The sequence below is a fragment of the Manis javanica genome, chromosome 14, assembly GCF_040802235.1.
Source record: "Manis javanica isolate MJ-LG chromosome 14, MJ_LKY, whole genome shotgun sequence".
Taxonomy (NCBI): domain Eukaryota; kingdom Metazoa; phylum Chordata; class Mammalia; order Pholidota; family Manidae; genus Manis; species Manis javanica.
This window is the reverse complement of record NC_133169.1, coordinates 8,429,340-8,454,394: the sequence shown is the minus strand read 5'-3', so window position 1 is coordinate 8,454,394 and position 25,055 is coordinate 8,429,340. Positions and strand designations below refer to the sequence as shown.

The 25,055-nt window shown below is 40.3% G+C and overlaps 2 protein-coding genes and 1 pseudogene across 2 annotated transcripts; 2 read left to right on the top strand and 1 right to left on the bottom strand.

Moving 5' to 3' along the window:
* The first annotated feature begins 1,640 nt into the window (after nt 1-1,640).
* LOC108399845 (eukaryotic translation initiation factor 2 subunit 3, X-linked pseudogene) lies at nt 1,641-3,225 on the top strand (annotated as a pseudogene).
* An 8,977-nt stretch (nt 3,226-12,202) lies between these two features.
* LOC118973482 (olfactory receptor 10X1-like) lies at nt 12,203-13,129 on the bottom strand. Its single transcript, XM_037024001.2, has one exon. It carries the CDS (start codon nt 13,127-13,129, stop codon nt 12,203-12,205), a length of 927 nt encoding a protein of 308 aa, XP_036879896.2.
* A 10,965-nt stretch (nt 13,130-24,094) lies between these two features.
* On the top strand, nt 24,095-25,036 carry OR10Z1 (olfactory receptor family 10 subfamily Z member 1). The gene has a single exon (XM_017664871.2). The coding sequence runs from the start codon at nt 24,095-24,097 to the stop codon at nt 25,034-25,036; it is 942 nt and encodes a 313-aa protein (XP_017520360.2).
* The last annotated feature ends 19 nt before the right edge of the window (nt 25,037-25,055 follow it).

Sequence of the window (25,055 nt, the reverse complement as noted above, 5' to 3'; positions counted from 1 at the left end):
GATAAGACCACTCCTCAATTGTCAGGGAGGTTCTGCAGGACAAGCTTGGTATGTAGGATTAGCTGACCAAGGTTAGCTAACTAAAGGCCACAGCTGCCCACCACCTGGTGTTCATGATTAGATTGTTTTTCAAGGCCTTACCCAGTTCCAGTTTTTCTTTCTAAGTCACATACTCAGAAAATGGCTTCTAGGTCTTTAAGATGGCTATGCTTATGCTAACCTATTTCTATTCTTACAGAACACCGCCACTGAGTTCCCGAGGATTTCTGTGTACCTCTCATAGAGCCCAGTCTGGTATGTGGAGAGCCTTGCAACCTGCGACTGAAACCATCAACAGACATAAGCAAAAAAAGGAAGGAAAATAAAAGTAATGTAGAAGTCAAGTGCCTTCTCCCTGCTGAAGGACCAGGAAAGGGAAGCCCAGGCGGGCTTAGAAAGGAGACTTATAGCCAATAGCAATGGGGGATCCTAATGTTCCTGCACCTGCAGTGTAAATAGCGCTATAATCCTACATCAGTCCCCTCCCCTGCCCCTAACGACAGCCAGCTGCGCTCAGTGTCCTCCGTAGCATCACCAGCAGAGCCTAGGGGATAACCTTTCCTCTACCTCATTCAAGAAAAAGCATGTCCTGGACCACAAGACAAAACTTCAAGAAATTCAAAGAAGCGGAAATCATGGTCTCCAACCACAATGGAACAAGTTAGAAATCAATAACAGAAAGACAATAGGAAAATCTATAAACATACGGAAATTAAACAATTTCTAAACAACCCACGGGTCATAGAGAAGGTCTCAAAGAAAATTAAAAAACCGCATACACACATAACTGCATCAAAAGGTTATTATAACATCATAAGTTGTGGATGCAGCTACAGCAGTGCTGATAGGGAGGTTTATAGCAATATATAGTTACATTACTGAAAAGGAAAGGTCTCAATCTAAGTTTTTACCTGAAAAAACGAGAAAAAGGAACAAAATAGATCATCAGTTTGATTTACACGTTTAATGCAATTCCTTTCAAAATCCCAGAAAGGTTTTTTTGTTTGTTTGAGAAAGACTGACTTTGGCTATAATTTATGTGGAAAGGCACAAGTCCTTGAGGAAGTACATCTTGAAAAAGATAAAGAGGTGACGCGCCGCGCACTGAGGGCGGCTAGTTCGGCGCGCAGCGTTCTCGTCGGTCAAAAGCCCCGTCACAGATGAGCGAGACCCGGAACCGATCTCGCCTTATTAAATTACGGCAGTCGGGAGAGGACATTCCCGCGCTCTCTCCTCCCACTCTAGAAGATCCCTAGGTTCCAGGAAACTCTGCGGACCAACGGCACGGATAGCGGAAATGACGTCTCCCTCGCCCGCGCGCTCCGCCGTTTCACCACCCACCTAGCGAGGGGCCTTTTCTGGGGCTGCCCTCAGCGTTGCCTGCACAACTATCCCAATAGGTTTGCGACGAATGGATCACCCAAGTTTGCCTCGTGATTTTTAGTCACCCTCCCGGCAAGCATTAAATAAACTGAAGCGAAGCGCTGTCCGAGTAGTGAGGCCTCTGCTGCACCAGTCATCCTCCTTTTCCCGGCCAATGCTCTAGTCTGCCTTCCCTGCCCGCCCCCCTCAGGGGACCTGAGTGCGAACAGGCGGTGACCGCGCTCCTTCCTTCCTTTCTGAGCAAGATGGCGGTTAGCAAGATTGGAGTGATTCTGCGGCAGCCGCATCTTTCTCACCAGGATCTTTCCACCTTGGATGTTACCAAGCTGACTCCACTTTCCCATGAAGTTATCAGCAGACAAGCCACAATTAACATAGGTACGATTGGTCATGTAGCTCATGGGAAATCCACAGTTGTAAAAGCTATTTCTGGAGTTCATACTGTCAGGTTCAAAAATGAACTTGAAAGAAATATTACAATCAAGCTTGGGTATGCTAATGCCAAGATTTATAAACTTGATGACCCAAGCTGTACTCGGCCAGAGTGTTACAGAGCCTGTGGGAGTAGTACACCTGACGAGATTCCCACAGACATTCCTGGGACCAAAGGGAACTTCAAATTAGTCAGACATGTTTCCTTTGTTGACTGTCCTGGCCATGATATTTTGATGGCTACTATGCTGAATGGTGCAGCTGTGATGGATGCAGCTCTGCTGTTGATTGCTGGTAATGAGTCTTGTCCTCAGCCCCAGACTTCTGAACACCTGGCTGCTATAGAAATCATGAAACTTAAGCATATTTTGATTCTGCAAAATAAAATAGACTTGGTAAAAGAAAGTCAGGCTAAAGAACAGTATGAACAGATCCTGGCATTTGTACAAGGTACAGTAGCAGAAGGGGCTCCTATCATTCCAATTTCTGCTCAACTGAAATACAACATTGAAGTTGTCTGTGAGTACATAGTGAAGAAAATTCCAGTACCCCTAAGAGACTTTACTTCAGAGCCCCGACTTATTGTTATCCGGTCCTTTGATGTCAATAAACCTGGCTGTGAAGTTGATGACCTTAACGGTGGTGTAGCTGGTGGCAGTGTTCTGAAAGGAGTTTTAAAGTTGGGCCAGGAGATTGAAGTCAGACCTGGCATTGTTTCCAAAGACAGTGAAGGAAAACTCGTGTGTAAACCGATCTTTTCCAAAATTGTGTCCCTTTTCGCTGAGCATAATGATCTCCAGTATGCTGCTCCAGGAGGTCTTATTGGAGTTGGCACTAAAATTGACCCCACTTTGTGCCGGGCTGACAGAATGGTAGGGCAGGTACTTGGTGCAGTTGGAGCTTTACCTGAGATCTTCACCGAGTTGGAAATCTCCTATTTCCTACTTAGACGCCTTCTAGGTGTACGCACTGAAGGAGACAAGAAAGCAGCAAAGGTACAAAAGCTGTCTAAGAATGAAGTGCTCATGGTGAACGCAGGATCCCTGTCGACGGGAGGAAGAGTCAGTGCAGTCAAGGCCGATTTGGGCAAAATTGTACTGACTAACCCTGTGTGCACAGAAGTTGGAGAGAAAATTGCCCTTAGCCGAAGAATTGAAAAACATTGGCGTTTAATTGGTTGGGGCCAAATAAGAAGAGGAGTGACAGTCAAGCCAACAGTAGATGATGCCTGAAGAATTCCAGTTAAATAATACATTTGGATGAAAGAAAAAGAAGAATAAAATGGAAATGACTGCATGCAATATTAACACCAATTGCATAGCTATATTAAAACTGTGGTACTGGCAAAATTTAATAAAGAGTTTAATTCCATTTTTTTGGTTTTCAGACTGCCTTTATACATTTTAACACCTTTATGTTTGCTTTCTGCCACATATCTGCAAAATGATAAAAAGAAAAAGCTATCTGTTCTGTCATGTGGTGCCTGCAGGAGGTTCAAAACTGCAAGCTTCTGCATGGGGAGTCTGGCCCTGCAGCCACCACAAAGATGCCAAGGTGGTTCCTTTTCCTGCTGTTTCAGGTCATTTCAGATCTGTTTGGAATGTGCCCTTAATATTGGGAGTTGGCCACATATTTCTTGGTAACAGGAGTTAAATATGTACATACGTATTTACAGCTCCTGTTTACCCCTCCAGTCAAGTTCTTTAAACACCACTCTGTTTCCTACCTCTGATCTTTTGCACATGAATAAGCATAAACATCAGTTCCTCAGTGAAGACTTTCGCCAGTGGGATCCCTCCCACCTGCTTTTGGGACTATGACCTTGTTAGCAGTTCTATGCGGTAATTATGTATTTACCTGAATTTTTCCTCCTTATGAGCAGAAACTTTTACTCATTTCTCTGTCATCAAGTTCAGTACTTTGCACATAATAGGCACCCAGTAAATCTTTAATGAATGGTATATGCTAAGTAAGAAAGATAATTTAGGATCACTGCCATCATTCTCATTGGCCACATGGCACGACAACTGCCTGGATGCCTATGTAACCTCCACCTCCTGGATGTTTAATAAATGAAGCCTGCACAGGGCATTGCTGACCCCAGTGGCTCTCCTCAGGAAGCTACACAACCCATCTTCCAGAGACACACTGGGCAGGACCCTGTGCACAGGTATGTCCCATTTTCAGAGAAAATTAAGTTTGTTTTGTTTTCCTTGAAATTTACATTTGATCATCCCAAATCAGAATTTCTTAATTCATGTAGCAAAGAACTGGGTCATTCAACAACTGGGACTATCTGGAATCACTCTAATTACTTTCTTATTCTGTGTCAGCATGTGATATAATGACATAATGAATTTGATTGCTATTCACAAGGGTAATTCCCATATGCTAGCCTAATCCTCCTAACAGACCAATGAGTTTAAGATCCTTTATCTTCGTAAACAACAGAGATAGGTGAGTACACATTAAGGAAAATATAGATCTTAAATAAACCCAGGTAATCTGGCCATGGGGCTATGCCAGCAAAATTAATCATTATCTTATATATCCTTCATGGAAATAAGGAGTTGCCCATGGATATAACCATAATGGGCTCTCTCGTGTAAAAACAAATGTTCCTTTATTTATTTTCTTGATTCATCTATGCATGGCAGTAAATTCCAATCAATACGTTTTTTAAAATCTTGTTTGAATTTTGGCTGTGTGATATGGACTGAATGCTGTGGGTGGGGCAACAGTCTTAAGGCAAAGGGTGCTATGCTGTAAACTGTCTCCTGTTGGCCCCCACCTGTCCTACCTTCATCCTCTGCTCTCTGAATTCCCCCTTTCCAATTTCCACAGCGATAAAATTTCCTGCCCTTCCAGCATGTCTAAGATCTCTAGAAGCTCAACAGAATCTAAACCCACCCTTACAAACCACTTTTACAAGATTGTATCACATGTATTTCTAAGCCATCAACTGTATAATCATGAGCATTTAAATATGAGCAAATTAATGGGGGCCTCAGTATAAGATGTCTGGATGACTAAACTTTTTCAGATTTTAAGGCAATTGAACATGTGGATGAATTCAAGAGATTTTCAGGACTATGAAGGTTCTGGAAACCTCAGGGAAAGGATGAAACATCTTATGATACGAATCTCAGGACAGAATCTCTTAGAGGGTGAACCTCTGCTCACCTTTCTGGTGTGTTCACTCACACACCTTGTCTTGAGATGTATGTCAAAACGTTAGTTACCTGTTGCTACTGGGAAGGTGTGGTCATCCCCAGCTGCTCCTCAATGAAGCTGATGCTTCATGGTGGTCTCTTGAGGTCTTTGTGACATGACAGGACAGAGGCTTGGCAGATGAGGCCCTAAAGCAAACGGGCAGCAGTAGCCAGCTATATAACTCATCATCAGTGACATAGTGCCCTAGGATACATTGTCATAGTGACCTATCCCCCAAAAGAGGTAGGTCCAAGGGTGTGTGTGTCCAAGTTAACTCAGGAATCACACCTGATACAATGTAAGAGCAAGATCTGGGGAGCATAGCCCTGGATGGGACTGAAATAAAGTCCTGGAGTTCAGTACCTGTGTGCCATTATGTGCTGCTTCTGCAAATCCTGTTATCAGAGGTGCTGAAGAGAGTATCTGTGTACATCATTAGGTACATATAATGATATATTTTAAAATTTCATTGAGGAAATAAAACAAAGTAAGAGAGTTATGGATAAATTCATTTCACTGACTCTAGGGTCTTCAGTTTTTTTTAAACAAGATATTATGCATTGATTTCTGTCCACCTTTGCATGTATATCACCTGTCATGTTCCTGGGTAAAGGAGAAGTGTTTTGTCTCCTGCCCGAAACAAGCTCCAGTGGGGGAACTGTCTTTTCCTCATCATCACTCTTCATAGCCATTTCTGAATATAATTCAGCTAGGGGAGTGCACATGTAAGACCTCAGGATGACTGGAGTGGAGACTGACAGAAGAGACAGTTCAGATTCCTGATTCTTGCCCCAAATCTGAATCTGATTCTGAAAATGAAGGTGTTCTTTTCCTCTCACAACTCTGGATTTCCTGACAGCCTTCAGCCACAGAGAGCTTGTCTGCTTCCTGGTCTGTGGAGTCAACACAATTGGGTGAAGTTTGACCCCTGGGGTATGTGCCGAACTCCCTGTCACTGGGTGTGTTCAAGTAGAGACCCAGTGACCTCTTGTTTAGGAGGCAATATTTTCAATGAAGCAAAATGCAACAAGAGGAATGTCCATTTCTCTCTGCAATAATGAAAGTTCGTTGTTAATGCCAGATGATAGGGTTACAAACAGTAACATCCTGCAAAAGATTAGATGATGCTATAAGGAGTGGAAGAATTACAATTTACAGTTATCTCTTGAGTTTTAGCACAAAGTGGTGAGGAGAGGTTAACTCTCAGAAAATACACAAGGAGAAACATGAAAAGGCAATGAGAATCTGGTTTTGACATACCAGGCTCACAGAAGCTGCAGATGTATGCATCAATAAATTACAAATGGTACTTCGGATCTTAGCTATGTCTTCATATTATAATCATGGTGAGGCAGGTGTCAGTGAGATACAGGCAGATAGAGTTCAAGGCCCCAGTAAGTTGTAGTCAGGAAAGACCTAGGTTCAAGGCTCTGCAGTAAACAAGAAGCCACATTCTGGACACCGGGAAAATTCAGCCTAAAAAACAAGGGAGTTGTTTCATTTGAACCCAGCTCAGCCCTAGCAACAAGCCCCTGCCAATCATGCAAATTTCTCCATTTTTGCATTTATAAACCCTAGACAGTGCAACCCTAATGGCAGCCTCACTTGGGAGCCCCTCCAGATTAGCAGGGTCTTTTTTACTTTCCACTCCTCACTAAAAGTGTCGCCGGTTGCTCTATACTCTTGTCTGTTGGCTTCGTTCTTCATCACCTCCAAGATATGATCCTGGGAAAAACAGCATCTCAGCCGGTAACAATGGAAGTAATAAAAATTAATGAATATGATGGAAGCAGATTTGATAGATGTAACCAGAGGAGCAGGATCTAGAAGAAGAGAGAGAACAGAACAGGAAAGTGTCCTTTTCCTGATCATGTCCATCTTTTAGCCTGCTATTTGCTCTACTGTTTTCAACACTGTCCTGGAGCAGAAAGTGCTCCACAGAATAATAACAATAAATTCGGGCTCCCTTGAGAGGACAGTTTCTGAGGTCAGTGTCTGAGATTTGTTCTGATCCTAGGGTGACTCCTCCCGGGTGTCTCTTTCACCTTTTTGGAGGGCTTCCTAAATGAGGCTGAGACTTTGAGACAGAGCAATCATGTCTGGGGAGTGTTGGAGAGGAATAGTTTTCCTCTTACCCTTCAAGATTCTTGTAGCAGATCTACGAATCAGATTGACGTGAGACAGATTAAGGAGAAAAAATGTTTTATTACGTATATATGGAGGCTCAAGAATGAAATCCACCCTTAAAGAAATGACCAAGGCAGGCAGTTTTTATGCATTTTCCAGTGAGACAATAAACCTGTTGGAATTGACAGAACAAAGAAAGCACAGGTTTGTGATCCCCAGTAAGTAAGGAATTCCAAACAGCATTTGAGTTACGATAGTGAATTTGTAAAAAGTAGCAAGACTTTCACAAGTCTTGCTTTATGTAGGCTGCTTGGCTCTGAATTCCCTCTCTGATAAAAATAATTCCTTCTACCCTCCAGGACCAGAGAGGGTACTTTTCACATGGGAAATACATTTCCTGGTTTCAGAGGGAACAGAGAAGTTTCAGAGTATCCCTTTTGCATGAACTGTGTCTTTAGTCACTTGAATTCATGTTCATCAGTATTCCAAAGGGGCATATTTTAGGATGGACTTCTTTTGACCCTTAGAGGACTCTGACCCACAGTATGACCAAAATTTCTAATAGTTTTATAAGGAAACTGTCTGCTGGGTGCTCCCATAGATCTCTGTGAAAAACTTAATTCATTATGCATTACTGTCTGGCTTCTCCATCAGCAGAAGGTGAATTTCTTGCAAGAACTGTTGCCTGGCATCTGAAGGTCCCGGGCAGTCCTGGGTGGGGAAGTCTGTCCTGCCAGGTAGATGAAACCTCAATCCGGACAGGGAAGGAAGGACTAATGACCCTAATTAGAAAAGGATTTGCTATCAAGAGTGAGGTAAGAAAGAAATTCATTAAAGCAAGAGTAGTAGTGAGTGTCAGAGTTGCATTGTGCCAGGAAACGTGACCGTTTTTTTACGCAGCCAGGCAGGCAGCAGAAAGCAAGGACGAGGAGGCAGGGAAAGCAAGTCACTGAGCTCTTGTTCAGCATAGGGGAAATCCCCTGCCAACTCCCAAAGCCAGAATCACTTAGTGTCCAGTGTCCACTGGATCTGCACTGCGTGGGAATTAAATCCCAACCACCCCAGAATTTGGAGGAGCTGCAGACAACTGGGTGGAGTGAGATTATGTTCTGAGAACTTCCCAAAGCAAAGAAAGGCTGCTAAAGACTCTGAACAGCAGCTATTCCATCCAGGCAAACCAGGCAATGGGAGAGCGCAGGCCCCTTCCTACTCAGAGGTGTCTGCAGCTGCTTCCCTACTTGTGGGCAACAGAACGGAGATAGGAAAAGATGGCATTTAAAACTAGAAAGCTGAATGGAAGGGGAAGAGACAAAGGCACTTACCACCAGAGATGGAGGTTGGGGGATTTTGTCCTTGTTGCAAAAAGAATTCTAGAGATGAAGTGCAATAGGCTTAGCAACAAAGTTTACTTGAAAACACAGTGACCATTCAGACAGGTATGCAGGTGCCCTCGGGGAGAAGGCATCCTAAGGGTTCAGGGTGTGGAGTTTCATTAGGGCCTTTAGGGTAGGGGATGGTATAAGGCAAGACAGATACAGGTGATTAATAATTCCTTTGAAGTTTTGTCTTAACACCAAGGTTATTTAGGTGCCTATGTTTATGTGGATGCTAGCATTCTTTACCCATGTAGATTTGTTGAACCTGCAGAGACCTGTCTCTTTTCCTGATTACAAAGTTAGTTTGTTTCTGTACCATGTACCCAGAAATATATTGATTATGATTTCTAATAATTTTTCTACAGATTATTTTGGTTTTTCCAACATATAATTTTATAAATCATGGGAAACAACCATTTTCCTTCCCTTATAATCCTTGTGTCTTTCATTCCTTTTCCTTATGTACTACACTGTCTAGGATAATATGGAATAGAAATGATTTTAGAAGGCTCTCTTGTCTTGTTCCTGATTTAACTGGGCAGATTTTAGTGTCTTACCATTAAGTAAGACATTTGATAACCTTCATTTGTTTAAGGAACTTTGTTCAAATTGTGTTGAGGTTTAAATTTATTCTTTGAATGGTTTATCAAAATATTTTTCTGTATCAGTTAAAAATAATCCGTGAATAATGCCCTTAATTTCAGTAATGTGGTAAATTATATTGATTGATTTTCAAATGCTTCAACCTTGCATTTCTGGACTGAATCCATCCAACTTGTGTATATATATATATATATTCGGTTCTATAATATTTCACTTACAAATTTTTCATCTGCATTGCTGAGTGATATTTCAAGATTTAGTTTCTAGATACTATATGCTCAAAAGTGAGTTGGGGAGTATTTATTCTTTCCTATTTCATGGAAGATTTTGTGCAATTTTGCCATAATTTCCAATTTAAAAGATTGGCAGAATCTACTACTGAGACTGAAGGACCCAGAGTTTTTACAATGTGAAATATATTCATTTTAATTCACTTCCTTGAGAATAAATATTTCTCCTGGTGTCCATTTTAATATGTATTTTATTGGAATTTATTGACTTCATGTAAGTTCTCAAACTTATGTTAAGAAGTCATTCACAACATTCTCTCATCTTTTATTTCCATATGAATTAGAAATGCCCAGATTTTCATCCCCATAACTGTTTAGTTGTATTTTCCATCTTTATTTTTTCATCACTCTCAACAGAAATAATATAATTTATTAATATGTTCAATTTTTCAACCTTTGAATCTTTTGAGCTACCCTATTGTATAGTATATTTAATTTCTGTTCTTGTTATTTTCCTTTACCATCATTTTGTGTTCATTTAATTATTGTTTTCCTAAATCCTTGAGACAAATACTTAGCTTATTAATTTACACCCTGTGAGTTTTTCGAATATACATTTGGAAGACTACGTATTTTCATTTCATCACTGAAAAGCTGTATCCCATAAGCTTTGATATAAAGTATTTTATTTTCCATAAGTTCACGTCATTTTTTCTAATACATATGGGACTTCTTATTTGATTCATAGTTTATTTAGAAGTGTGCTTTTTACTTTTAAACATATAGATATTTTTCAGCTTCCATTTATTTACTTACTTCTAGCTTAACACTGAAAGAGGCAGCTAGCAGTGCTTGCCATAGTCCCCATATGAGGCATATGCAGGATAATTGGTCCAAACGCAAGTTCAGGAAAATGAGTCTAGAGTTAACATCATATAGTCTACATCCAGCATGAGCAGGGAAATTGTTAACTTTATGTGCAAAATGTTATAGCTTCCCTAGACTGGATAATCAGTTCTCAGGGGTGGAACCAAAGTAGAAGAAATACTCTTGTCACTGAGGCAATAACCATTGTCTGAATGAGGTAAATATTCTGTCTGCACATGTGCCACAAAAATGGTTCCTGGGAAGAAAATGGAGTCATGACAATGTATAACCTTAGATAGTATATCTACATAACAGTTTATTTTCATTATCTCATTTATCTTTATAAAATCCCTATAAATAGTGGAGTTCAGAAATTACTCCACCAATCTTCTTATACCTCATACACACCAAACTGCAGTATAAAAGTCATGTCCATCACAATAGGGCACAGATTTGATAAACAATAGAAGTGAGAAAAAGATTCGAAAAATTCCTAGGTTTGTATATTTGAATTTTCGGGAAGCTAACTTACTACCGTTGAGGAGGAAGAAATTTCCTCTACCCTTCAATGTTCTTCGCCTTGGTCTGTAAAACAAATTGGAATGAGACAGATTAAAAGGAGAAAAAAAGCAAAGTTTAATTACATACATACAAATGCCCAATAATAAAATTGATACCTAGGAAAATGACCAAGACATGCACCCTTTATGCATTATAGATAAAGACACATAAATCTGTGAGGAATTAACAGGATCAAGAAAAGTTAGGTTTGGGAGCTTCAATTAGCAAGGAATTCTAAACAGCTTTTGGACTGGGATAGTGTATCAGTAAAAAGCAGCAAGGTCTCTTATATAGGCTTCTGTGGCCTCGAGTGTCCCGTCCCTCACGATAAGGACGCCTCTGCGTCCAGGAGGAGGGAGTGTGCCTTTCACATGGGAGGTTTGTTTCCTGGTTTCAAGACGAGAGCGATTGGGGGGGTCAGAGAGTCTCTCCTGCTTCTGCTGTTTCTCCAGTTGTTTCAAGTCAAAGTAACCAGTATTCCAAAGGGGCACATTAGGGGGCAGCCTGCCCTTGGTCCCTCACTGCTCTTCTGTGATGCAGCCTTCACAGCGTTTTTAATCATCTTCTGGATGACATAAAGATCTGATGCTGTGTTGATCTGGGTTCCTTCATTACACGTTGTTTGCCAAAATTATTCCCAAACACTTGTTATTGTGAAACCCTCATTATCATGTCATTTAACAAAACATTTGCTTTTGAATAACTTCATCTTGAAGAAAAATGGGGGTTACTTCCATACCCCATCCATATATTCCCCCAGTTATAGAGCATGTTAGCCTCTAGAGTGCTGTTTGTTTATTTGAATCAATGTTCCAAGATACCCTGTATATTCAGAAGTTAGGATCTGACAGTATTGGAAGGACACAGTCATGAGGAGTCTTATTAAGAACCTTTAGTGATCAATATGGCATGAGATTTAACAAATATAGATATCAACCAGATATACACCAATGGACTGTCGATTATTTCTAAACAGTGTATTGTCTATTAGAAATGGTGTATCTCCTGGGATAGGCACCAAGTACATGAAAACATTATCTATGATATTTGTCAAATTTTTTGATATTTTAAAGTATCCCTCAGTTCAGTGATCACGGGTGCTGTCTTTTTTCCTCTGCACCCTTCTTTTCCCACTCCATCAGTGGTGCAGGACACCAGGAATTGATTGGCAGAAGCGTAGTATCTGCAGGGACAGACAGATTGGAAGTACTAGACAACTGCATTAACGAGCTAAGTCAATGCTTGTCGTGGTTGAGCTCCCAGACTGTCATTTGATTCCCATAAGCCAACCTCTGGTAGGGGTTTCTCATTGTCACAGAGTAATCATCACTGGCACCTGGGGACATTCAGGCATGTAGCAATAGTCCACCATTATTTATTCAAGAAACTCTTCTTTCCAAGCAGCTTTCTAAAAGCATTCTTCATGTCTTTATTCCTGAGGCTGAAAATGAGGGGGCTGAGGAAAGGGGTAATGACAGTGTAAGGGATTGTCATGAGGGCGTCATCGTCTCCTGAGGATTCTGGCTTCAGATAAACAACAGCTGCAAAACCAAAGTGGATGACGACCACTGTGAGGTGGGAGCCACAGGTGGAAAATGCCTTCTGCCTGCCCTCAGCCGAGGGGATCCTGAGGACAGTGGAGAGAATGAAAACGTAGGTGAAGATGATGAGCAGCAAGGTGCCCAGCAAGCCTGACACCGAGACCCCTGTGACAACGGATTCTGTGAGGTCGCCGTCTCGACACGACAGCCTGACAACCGATCGCATATGGCAGAAGAACTGTTTGACAAGGTTGGGGCTGCAGAAAGAGCCCCTGAATATCAGGGAAGTCTCCGTCAGAGAGACAGTGAAGCCTCCAGCCCAAGCACCGGCCACAAGTTGTCCGCCTACCACGTTGGTCATGAGGACTGGGTATCTGAGAGGGTTGCAGATGGCCAGGAAGCGATCATATCCCATCAAGGTGAGGATGATACAGTTAGTGCCACCGAGTCCCAAGAAAAAACACATCTGCAGGCCACAGCCTGTGACTGAAATGCTTCTGTTCTCGGCCAGTAGATCTGCCAGCATCCTGGGGATGATGGTCAGCGTGTAGCAGGTCTCAGAGAAAGAGAGGGCACTAAGGAAGAGGTACATGGGGGTGTGGAGAGATCTGTCCACCCACGTCAGGCCCATGATGGCCAGGTTCCCTGTGAGGGTGACCAGGTGGAGGCAAAGGAAAAGCACGAAAAGGAGCGTCTGCACGTGTGGGTGACCAGAGAAGCCACCAAGAATGAACTCCGTCAGGACTGTCCGGTTCATCCTCGGTGTCTGAATGTCTGAAATCTGAAAGAAACAACAAATCAATGTTTCACTCTCCATTATTCTTTGAAAACTGTGGTGTGGATAAGACAAATGATCAGAGGTACAATTTCCAGTGGATTTTTCATTTAGTTTATCAAAATTCCATGTGCATTTAGGTGCTGTGATATTCTAATATTTCTTTCATTTGTTCTTTATTCCTCAAGCAATTATCAATTACTTATTAAGTGACAAAGTGTCTTTTTTTGGCCAGTTTTTAAAAGGATATTACTGCCTGGTAGTAGAAAAGGGGAAACTATGCTAGCAGTTGTCCTGAAGGAACCTGAAGGCAACTCAGGTTCATTAGATGAGTCGGATTCGGATCAGGTTGTGAACACTGAAATATCCACCAAGGGGCTAGTAGCAGATGCTCAGGGTCTGACCCAGCAACTTACCCACATAGTATTATCAGTAATTATCTAATGAGTGGAGATTGATTGTTGAATTCACAGTAATCTGAAGACCAAATTTCACAATGGTTAAAATTGTAAGAAAAGCCCAAAGTCCTGGTTTCTTACTGGAGAAGACATTTGTGTCCTGAGATAATAAAGGAAAATCACAAACATGTTCCATTCCTTCTGCTCTGAGGAAAGAAGAGGAAAAAGGATGCCCCAGGAGTTATGTGGATGATACGGATAAACTGACCCTTTACGCAAGCATAGTGCTGGTAGTAATTGAGATTTTGCCCATTTCTTCAATGGTACCTTCAGTATTTGAAAGTCATAAATGCTGTTGAATGTATGGACTCTTTGATGTTTCTATATCTGATATAATCTCATCCTCCTGTGACTTCTACAACATAATTGTTTATTCCCTTAACTTTCTATTATATTGATCTATTGTTTTCCTTTCCCCAAATATCAACACATTTAATAACTAGCATTTGGAGTCTACATTTCACCAAACTTCTCAGATGTCTATTGATTTTACTCTTCACAGCATAATGTGGAGTGCATAGGACATGATTGATATGTGCAGGGCAGCTGTGAAAATAGTCATACCTCTTTCAGATATGAGATGGTTGTATATATGAAGTGGTATAATATAACTAGAATCAAATTGTTTTACTTAAGTTGTATATTTTTCTGTTTATCAAGGCTTCCTCCTTGAAAAAGGGGACTATAGACATATATTTCTGCATCTCAGGATGATAATATAGAACCTTTTATGAAGGTAATGAGTCCTAAATATGTTAGATGGATAGGTTAATTATCATAAAAAATGCCGTATCTATACACAATTTCTGTTTTACTTTGTTTCACATTGTACAGCATGTGATTTTGAACATGCAGTTGAATGAGCTTTCCACTCTTAATTAGATTTGGTTTAGGCTAAGATTAAGTATTCTCACGAAAGAATCTAGTTGGTCACAGAAAATCAGAAGACGTAGTATGAAAATTATCTAAGTTATATAGGGCCCCAGAAACAATCCACTACCCTGTGGACTCAACCTTATAGGTCCTTTTTTTCTCTTGTCTCCATAGATATGACAAGAGCTTCGTTCTTTCAGCCGTACATGACTCACATGACCTGATGCTTCTTATCAACCCTTTCTCCTGCCCTGTTTCCCTCTTTTTCTCCCTACATCCATACCTTCTTATATGTAATTATTCTCCAAAAAGAAGACTGTCTTCTGGCCTCAGGGTATATTATAATGGACAATGTTTAAATAAACCTTGGGCTTCTTTGTGAGGACTTTGTAAGCCTCCTTGGTCTGCAAATTTGGTGTGAGATTTCTTGCTATGCAAATCTGCACTTGAAGATTGTTATTCTCCCTCCCCTATAAACAGCTCTCTGAAGCATTCTGGACTATTTGAGAAGATTTTCCTTGCCTCACAGAAGTACTAGGCCCCAATATGCCCTTCTGCTTATCCCTAAGCCATTGTGGAAAATCCCTCCCATCAGTAGAGCATCTCACACACGAAGGTCCTTAAGTTCTCCGTCTTCACATTAACCCCATAAGAAAAGCAATCACATATAGCTTGTAGCACTAAGAAATTAACTGAGTTCCCCAAAAAGGAAAAAAAAAAGATTGTATTAGCAAAGCAAAAAGTTGTTTCAATACCTGGTGTCCTTGGTGCAAAACCCAAGCTCTTCTACATGCCACCTGCAGAACAGCGATAAGCCAGGACAGCCCAGAGGGGTTGTTTTCAAAGTCATCATTAAATTCAAAAGCATTTTGAAAATGCAAAAAACCAGCAGTACAATTTCCAATACAGGACTTTCCTTACCCAATTCTTACCTAATTGTGTGCTGAACCCCTAGTTGGTGAGTCATCAGCAGTAGAGTATAAATGCTAAACTCTCTGGCATATACTGAATGTGGATGGGATGTGAGGGTATCATAGCCCATTCTACCCCTCACCTCTCTCTGAAACTGTGCCTAATCAACTTGTGTCAAATTTAACTTGTGATAGGGATCCTCTCACAGAAGGAATATTCATTTTTTTCAAAGTTAAAAAGGAATGTAATTTGGAGACAATGTAGTCCCAGTTGGTTATGAGGAAAAGACAGTCATACTGAGACAGGAACCATGGGCTTAGACAGAATAGGGTGAGGGCCTCTGGAAAAAGCAGGCAGGATATTTAAAGTCAGAGCAATGTAACTACATGCAAGGAAACCCCCCCTACCAAAACTCTGTGTTAAACATTATGCTCTAAAGTCATTCTTCAGTGAGATCAGTTAATATTCCCCAGAAAAAGAAGAGTAGCACATGTTTTTATTATGCTAATCATTTGTAATCATGTGCAAGATTCACTTTAGCTTGCTAAAAGGCCCAGGCCTATGTGCTGTCTTTCCTCCTTCAGATCTGATGAGGTGACTTGCAAACTGGGCAACTAATTTAGCATGCAGGCCCAGCCATAAACAACATAGTAAAAGGCAGAAATGATTCCACCTTAAAGATAAGATTGCATTTTAACACCCAGGAAGTTAAGAAGTAAGATTCTTAACTTACTGTTTAGCAAACAGACAATAACTCAGCGCACCTTGGGGACTGGGCAGACTACCTTGTTTGCTATGCTCCCAGACCAAGACATCGGTATCTCTGGGAGAAATCAGAGCAGGAAGTTCCTTGTGTTAAGTTAATTCTAAATATTCAGGGACCACTTAACAAGTCCACACCCCTAAGTCTTGTTTTTCACGTTCCCAAAAAATCCTCAATTGCCTATAAAACCCCTAGACAGCTCACCACCATGGGCTCCCTTGTCCCCTACTGGTGTGAGCCAGCAGCTCTGTCCTCTCACTGTATCTCTCAACAAAAGCCTCTCCCTGGCTCTCCTACTTTGGGTGTTTGCTAAGTTCATTCTTCGACTCCACAAACAAGAACTCTGGCATCAATACTATGTCATTTCTTACCTGGTATATTTATCAGGGCTCCAAAGCCAGTACAGTGCTGTGGTTATATTCTTCCAAGATAGTTTTCACTTTTTGGAAGCACGCTTTGTTCTTCACTCAAAAGAGAGGATCCACTTAGTATGAAAATCACTGGCCTACAAGTCTGGATTGTTAATTTTATCATCGCAAGTTTAGTGACCTTGGGAAAGTCCTTGTATTTTCTGGGTCTAAGTTTCCGTAGCTGGAAAGTGAGGAAAATGAAAATGTGTAAGCTTCAGCTTTCTAGAGCTCTAGAGGTTTATGGTATGAGTGTGACTCTAGATGATCAGTTCCCACCACTCACTAATCACAGTGGTTTACAGCATTTCCTTCTACTAGTTTAAATGTGTGTCTCATTATCATCAGGGCTTGAGGTTCCTCAGCTCCTGAGATTTGGTTCTGGCTGGGAGACCCTAAGGGATTCCTCTCTTCTTCAGAGGGAGCAAGAGAACTTTCTCAACTTTGTAATTTGCTTGCATTAGTTACAAGGCTCTGTATAGCTTGTGACTTGTAAAACTCTTCTGGAAATCTCTGGGGATTTAAAACTTGCAGAGTGCATACTCTGCCCATAAACAAGGCTTCCTGCCACTATGCAAGTTTTGTTTTGGCAGGGAGGAGAGTGAATTGCTCCTTAACGCTCCTTCAATTCACTCTCCATTTTCCGGGTAGCTGTGTCTGGGGAGGTGCCTCCCTGTGCACAAGGTGAAACCTCAACTCAGACAGGGCAGGGTTCTTCACTCTGATCAGGAGAGAATTCGCAATGAGGTCAAACAAATGCCAGCCAGAAAGGAATTCATTAAAGCGAGAGTAGAAGCGACTGTCAGCAGACGTGCAGGCAGTAGAGAGCAGGAACAGAGGGAGAAAAGGGAAGTTCACTGAACTCCTGCTGTGCTTAGAGCAAATCCCTTGCCAAGTCCTAAAGCCAGGGTCCCCTGGCGTCCAGTGTCCACTCAATTTGCACAGCATGGGAATGATACCCCTACCACCCCAGAATTTGGGAGAGCCATGAGCACTGGAAAGAGTGAGATTCTGTTCTGAAAACTTCCATTTCCCTACTGGTAGGAAATAAAACGGAGAGAGAAACAGACTGTGTAAGACTAGGAAGCCGAATGAAATAGTAAAGTGACAAAGACACTTGCCACTGGAGGCAGAGGTTGGCGAGTTCTTGTCTTTATCTCGGAAAAGAGTTTAGAGATGATGTTCAATAGGTTTATGCAATAAGAAAGTTTATTTGATAAGATAGTACACACTCAGACAGGGGTGCTGGCAACCTCAGAGAGGAGGTGCTTAAGCATTTAGGGTTTGAGGTTTTATAGGGCCTTTGAAGTAGGGGCTGACATAAGGCGTGATGTAGAAGGCAATTCATAATTCCTTTGAACTTTTGTCTTAAGAATAGGGTTATTTTTGGGTGACATGACTGAGTACCTTTCTACACAAAGCTTGTTTGAATTTCTTACTGAGATATACCACATCTATAGATAAATTTGGGATCTCTCATATTTACAAAGTTAAGTCTTTTTATCCATGAAATTTTATGTATCTCTATTTATTTAGATTTTCTCTAATTTTGTCTGTTAACATTTATTTTAAGTATGGGATACATCTTCACCTTATCTTTAATTATAAGTGTTTTATATTTTGATGTTATTGAAGTTGACATTTAGGAATACCAATTCTTATTTTTTGGAATGAATATAAAGGAAAACAATTGATTTGACATCATGCTAACTCTCCTTAGTTATTAGCTTCTTCTGTAAATTTAGTAACATTTTCTAGGTACTCAGTCATGTCAATTGCAAATGAAAAGTTGTGTTGCTCCTTTCAAATCATTATATTTTTTATATCTTTTTCTTAGATTGTTGCACTGGTTTGGACCTTCACTACAGTGGTGTATAGAGATGGTAAGAGCTGTTATCTTGTGGGAAACAGTTAAATATTTCCAAATAAAGTATTATGTTAGCTTTACTTTTTCATAGGAATAGAGTTTTTATCAACAATGGATATTGATTTTTACTAATAAATTTTCTACAAATATTGAGATGAATAAATTATTTTTTCCATTTACTTTGCTAATTTAGTTAATAATATTAACATTTTCAAATAGCAAATTAGTCTTATGTTCTTGGAATAAATCCCTTTCATCATGAAATATCATTCCTTTTATATATTGCTGGAATATACCTGTAATATTTTGTTAGGGACATTTTTAAACCATGTTAATGTGTTACAGTATTCTTTAGTTTTGTTTTCTTATACTATAATAGTCAGGTTCCAATTTTAATGTTATTCTGGTCTCTTAAAAAAAGATATGTATTGTTACCAACATTTTATTTCCTGAAAGAATTTGTATAATCTTGGTTTTTTTTTCCTCAACTGTATGGTGGAATTAACCAATAAACCATCTGAACCTGGAATTTTCCTTTGGGGATGTTTGATAGTCAAAAATCCATATCCTTAAAAATCCATGTCTTTAACGTTGGGCTATCCAGATTTTCTATTTACATTTGTCACTTTTGGTAGTGGTGGTTTTTTTTTTTGGTATCATTAATCTATAATTACGTGAGCAACATTATGGTTACTAGACTCCCCCCATCATCAAGTCCCCACCACACACCCCATTGCAGCCACTGTCCATCAGTGTAGTAAGATGCTATAGAGTCACTACTTGCCTTCTCTGTATTGCAATGGTGTTCTTAAGAGAATTTTTTCTTCCTATCTAAGTTTTAAATGTACTGCTTTAACTTGTTCATAATATGTCTTTGCACTGTAATTGTCTGTAGGATCTGTCTACTTTTTGTAATGATTTCATTTTTATTCCTGATGAGTCCTGTGAAGGATTTATTCATTTCACTGAGAATTAAAAAGACCCGAGTTCTATTACTGTTGACATTTTTTCTATTTTACTGTTTATTTTTCATATCTATTATATTCTTTCTTCTCCCTATTTTTATATTCCCTTGGCTCTTTTCCAAAAAAAATTACTTTCTTAATTTTTAAGCACAGGTCATGATCTTAATACCTTCTTCTTTTTTAATGTAAGAACTTAAACCTGTATATTTGCCTTTAAGAAAATTTTAGCTGCATTTTGTAAACATGAGACAGGTTTCATTTATATTATCATTAAGTTAGAAATGTTTTCTTATTGAACTTTCTTTCTTCTTTAACTATGGGTTATGTTAAAAGAAAATACTCATTTGTTAGCTTGGCTTTATTCACTTCTCCAACACTTGTACCAGTTATGTAGCCATATCTTGATATACTTTGATTAGTCAGCTTATTTCAGATCCTCCTCCTGGACCGAGACATGGATCGAGTGGGTAGCATGTTTAATCAGAAACAAGGTGAATGGGGATACTGAACATCAAGTAGACAAGGGGTAATAATGGCATGAAGAGATCTAGTGATTCCTCTGATAAAAATGATCAAACATGGAGAAAAACATTGAAAATAATTATCTGAAGTCACTAGATGAAAGTCAGGAATTTGAAAAATAGTTAATTTTAAAATAATCGCTATTTTATTACATTAAGTCAGAACTGTGAATTTGAAGCTTATTTGTCTAGAAGCAGTTCACACTACATCCTGCCTCTCCATTTCTCCAAGGGGGCAAATACTAGAGTTTAGAACAGGAAAAAAAATGGAACTTCAAGACAGAAATTTTGAAAACAAGAAAGCTACATGTCAAAACTGAGTGTACTCTGTGCAAAGCCCTGGCTAATCACAGGTTGCTTAGTAAAAGAAAAGACATGCACAAATGAAGGAAGACTATACCCTTGCAAGACTGAATGACTCCTAGTAAGGTTTGTGAGTTAGATGTGCCTTTGAATGAATATATTTCCTTGCTACCACACAAATTTGAGACCAGAAAGTAGACTTCTTATTTGCTTGAGTTGTGAGATAGCAGAAATCAGGAATAGCGAAGCAACCGGAAATTTACAGAACTACAGAGAGAAAGAGTCTCAAGATCTGAGAGTAAACTCTACACAAATAATTGCTTACAGCTAAAACAATATTCACACTGTAGTTACCCACAAAGCCAGAATAAAAAACAAACAAAAGCAACATCTGAAAGCAAACTCAATTTGAGGGGAAACACCAATACCTAAAAATAACAAAATAATAGGTGAGAAATATTCCGCATTTTCAGTTCACTAAAGTTAACTGCTCATTAGACAAAAAAAAACCCTCAAGAAAACAATAAAATATTTTCAGACGTGTCCTATCTAAAATGTTCAGTTTTCAACCAAAATGCTTACCTATGCAAAAAATTAGTAAAGTGAAATCCATACACAGAAAAAAAAATCATTTAATAGAACTTGACTTCAAGTGACCCACAATTCAGATTTTGTAGTACTTATACTGGGTAATAAATATATGTTCAAAGAATGAAAGAGAAATATGGTATTAAAGAGTGAACAGACGAAAATATTAGCAGAGAAACAGAAGTTATAAAAAGGAAACAATTGAAAATCTGGATTTAAAGTTACAGCAACTGAAATGAAAAAGTTATGAAATAGACACAGTAGCATTTTGGAGAATATAGAAGAAAGAATCAGTGAATTGGAAGACAATCAATAGAAATTATTTAATCAGAAGAGAAAAACATTAGAGATGAAATGAATAAACTCTTTGAGATTTTTTTAGATAACATCAACTGGCCCAACATATGTATAATTAGAATATTAGAAGGAAACAAAAAGATAAAGGAAGAAAATATTTGAAAAATAGTAGTTGGAAACTTCCCAATTTGGTGTAACACAACAACCTACAACTCAAAATATTCAGCAAACTACAAGAAAAATACAAAGGCACACATAAGCACATCGTAATCAAATTGCTGATAACCAAAGGTAAAGAGAAAACATGGAAACAGCAAAAGATATTTGAGACATTACATAGAGTAAAATGATGATGGCAACATTCTCATAAGAAACCAGGACAGAGGCATTGAAAAAAGCATATGAAAAGATGAAAAACATCCAGTTGACCAAGAATTTTTATCCAGTTTAACTGTGCTGCAACACATAAAAGGAAAATGAAGACAATTTCAGATAAACAAAAATGGAGGCATTTTTTGCCCACAAATATATGCACATAAATACTAAGGGAAGTCCTTCAGGCTGAAAGAAAATGAAACTATGGTGACCTGGATATACAGATAAGAATGAAGAGCATTGAAAATGGCAAATATATAGCTACATAGAAAAGATTATATACACAAGTATAATTTTATCTTAATTTCTTTAAAAAGGCATGTGGCTATCTAAATGTTATAACAAAGTGTTGGTGAACTTAAGGAAATGGAGCTATGCTATTAAAATTTCTGTATTTTACTGGAATTGATTCAATTTTACATTTAAGTAGGTTATAAAGTTTAAAAATGTCTATTCACGGCAATTGCTATACTAACGTTATACTAGTTTCCACATCTTTTTCATCTTTTGGATCCTCCTGACCAATGCAGGATACCACGATTGTTATGGTAGTTAAGGCAATGGGTTCTTGAGTTCCCTTGCTGCTGTGTTACTAGTTGGCTGTGCTGTCTTTGGTAAGTTATTTAATTATTGCATGCCTCAGTTTTCTTATCTGAAAAGTGACAATAATAGTAGTACTTTAAATATTCTGAGTGTTCAACTCATATAATGAAGTGAGCAGAAAGTCTGGCATTGAATATGTGTTAACAATGATAATTATTGGTCCTATTGAACCAGTGAATGGGTGAGAGTATACATTGGAGGTGTGAATATTCACGCCATTCCTATACTAGATACAAATACATTGAGAGTGAAGAGTTCAGTGAAATTATTAACGTGGATTGACCTTCTGGACATATTCAGGGCATACTTGAGGACATTCTGAGTGGTGGAATGGAAATCTGGGGGCAGCTATTGCGCTATTGTGAAGAGAAGGAGAAAGGAAGGTGGAAATAAAGTAGAGTTGCTTTTGAAAAGATGTGACTGAAAGAAGTGGAGAAGACAGATGGGGCTATGGGAAGGCGTTGAACCTAAGGGAGATCAAGGTATTCTCGATACATGAAAATGAATGTGTACATGAGTTTGAAACTGCAACACATCAGAAACGGTTCTCTCAAGGTCTGTTAAATTCCTGTTTTCTTACTTTACATCTTACACTGTGAGTTTAGAAGTATAAATCTTGAGTTCTGTGATCTTAGACTGGTCACTCAGACTCCATCAGGCTCATTTTCCTCTTCCGTTAAAAGCAATTATTCACAATTTCTCACTAGGTCCCTGTGTGTTTTAAAAGAGGTTTAACATGTGAAAATAATAAATAGGATATTTAGCACAAAATACATACACAAATTATTCTTTGAACCACAATTCCAGCATCTCTTTGCTTATGTTTCTTTTCCCCCCAAAAGTTATTCAAGGCTAATGACAAGCACAATTAGATGTGCTTCCTGAAACAGCACCCGCTGGGACTGGTGGACCCTTGGAGAGAGAAGTTGTTTTGACAGAAGCAGATGATTCACCACCTGGGACCAGGGGTGCAGGAGATTTCTGGTATAATTTGCTTTGAATAATTTATTTTGCTCAGAATCGTTTCTGAGATGCACCCCAGGTCCTCTCACCTGCAGACAGGCTTGCTGGGGGCAAGTCTACTGCATGGTTGCTGAACAGCAGGGCTGCTCCTTACTGCGAGCCTCCTCGGGTGAGAGGAGAACCCTTTCTCGCCTAATCTTTAAGGGGTAGTAGAACCTGATGGTGGTTCTTCGGGCTGAAGGATACTTAGCTTCCCAAGCCTGATTCCTCCTTCACAGCTCAACAGACTCACATGGAAAAGGGCTTGTGAGAGGGTTGGTAGAGACACGGGAGATCATTGTTGAGCAAGCTGTTTCTTTTTCTGTATTCATGTCAGTGAGTGTCCCCCGGTGTCTGAGAAGAGTCATCACTGGCAATGGAAAATTACGTTAGATTAAGACTCAAAGCACTTTTTCTCTATTCTTGGTTCTGTACAATTTAAAGCAAGTCATTTCCCCCCTTCTCTGTGTTGCATGATCTGTAACATAATATCCACCAAGCCACCCCACAGGCAATGTGTCTGCCTGCGCATTCTTACGTGGCAGCGAATGTATGATGGTGTGGAGGAGTGTGTGTGCACATATCTACTTATGTATGTGCTGCCTGAATAGTTTTGCATTTCTAATATATGCGCGCGCCTGATGTGCATTTGGTCATTGATGGTGAATGTGCGGTGCAAAGTTTTCAAAGTGTGAAATATGCATAATTACGCGAGAGTCCTTTGTATGTGGTATGCCTGTCTGCGTGTGCCTTCATGTGTGTAGCAAAGTGTGTGTTTGTGTGGATGTATGTGCATATGGTATATCTTTCTACATGTGTATGCACATGTGTGTATATGTGTTTAATGTAATTAATACCTTTCTGAATTTGGTTGCTGTCTACATTAGATCTTTCTTTCCAAGTTAAAACAGACACAAAGGAATGTGCATCCACATCATCCTGCTTTCTGAAGAAGCTAGGCACCTACTGGCAAGGTGGAAGGAAGCATAGCTCTCTCAAGGGTGTCACTGAGAATGGGACAAACCAATACAACGTCCTGGAGGGGCTTTGTCTTTCTGGGCTTCTCCAGCTTCGGGGAGCTGAAGCTCCCGCTCTTTGCGCTGTTCCTCTCTCTGTACCTTGTCACCCTGACCAGCAATGTCTTCATTGTTGTAGTCATTAGGCTGGACAGCCACCTTCACACCCCCATGTACTTCTTTCTTTCCTTCCTGTCTTGCTCAGAGACCTGCTACACCTTGGGCATCATCCCCAGAATGCTCTCCAGCCTGGTCATGGGGGGCCAGGCCATCTCCTACATGGGCTGTGCAGCCCAGATGTTCTTCTCTGCCTCGTGGGCCTGTTCCAACTGCTTCCTTCTGGCTGTCATGGGCTTTGACCGATATGTGGCCATCTGTGCCCCACTGCACTATGCCAGCCGCATGAAGCCTACCCTCTGCATCCAGCTGGTTGGCATCTCCTTCGTGAGTGGGTACCTCTTTGGGCTGGGAATGACACTGGTCATTTTCCACCTCCCATTCTGCAATTCCCATGAGATCCAGCACTTTTTTTGTGACACGCCGCCGGTGCTGAGCCTGGCCTGCGGGGACACGAGCCTCAGTGAGCTGGGCATCCTCCTCCTCAGCCTGCTGGTCCTCCTGGTCTCCTTCTGCTTCATCACCGTCTCCTACGCTTACATCCTGGCAGCAATCCTGAGGGTCCCCTCCGCGGAGGGGAGGAAGAAGGCCTTCTCCACCTGCGCCTCCCACCTCACGGTGGTCATTGTTCACTACGGCTGCGCCTCCTTCATGTACTTGAGGCCCAAGGCCAGCTACTCCCTTGAGCGGGATCAGCTTGTTGCTGTCACCTACACTGTGGTGACCCCTCTTCTCAACCCCGTCGTTTATAGTTTAAGGAATCGGGCTGTGCAGGCAGCCCTGAGAAATGCTTTGCAGGGGAGATTGCTGGGTAAAGGATGAAGGGTACCCCAGTGGGACA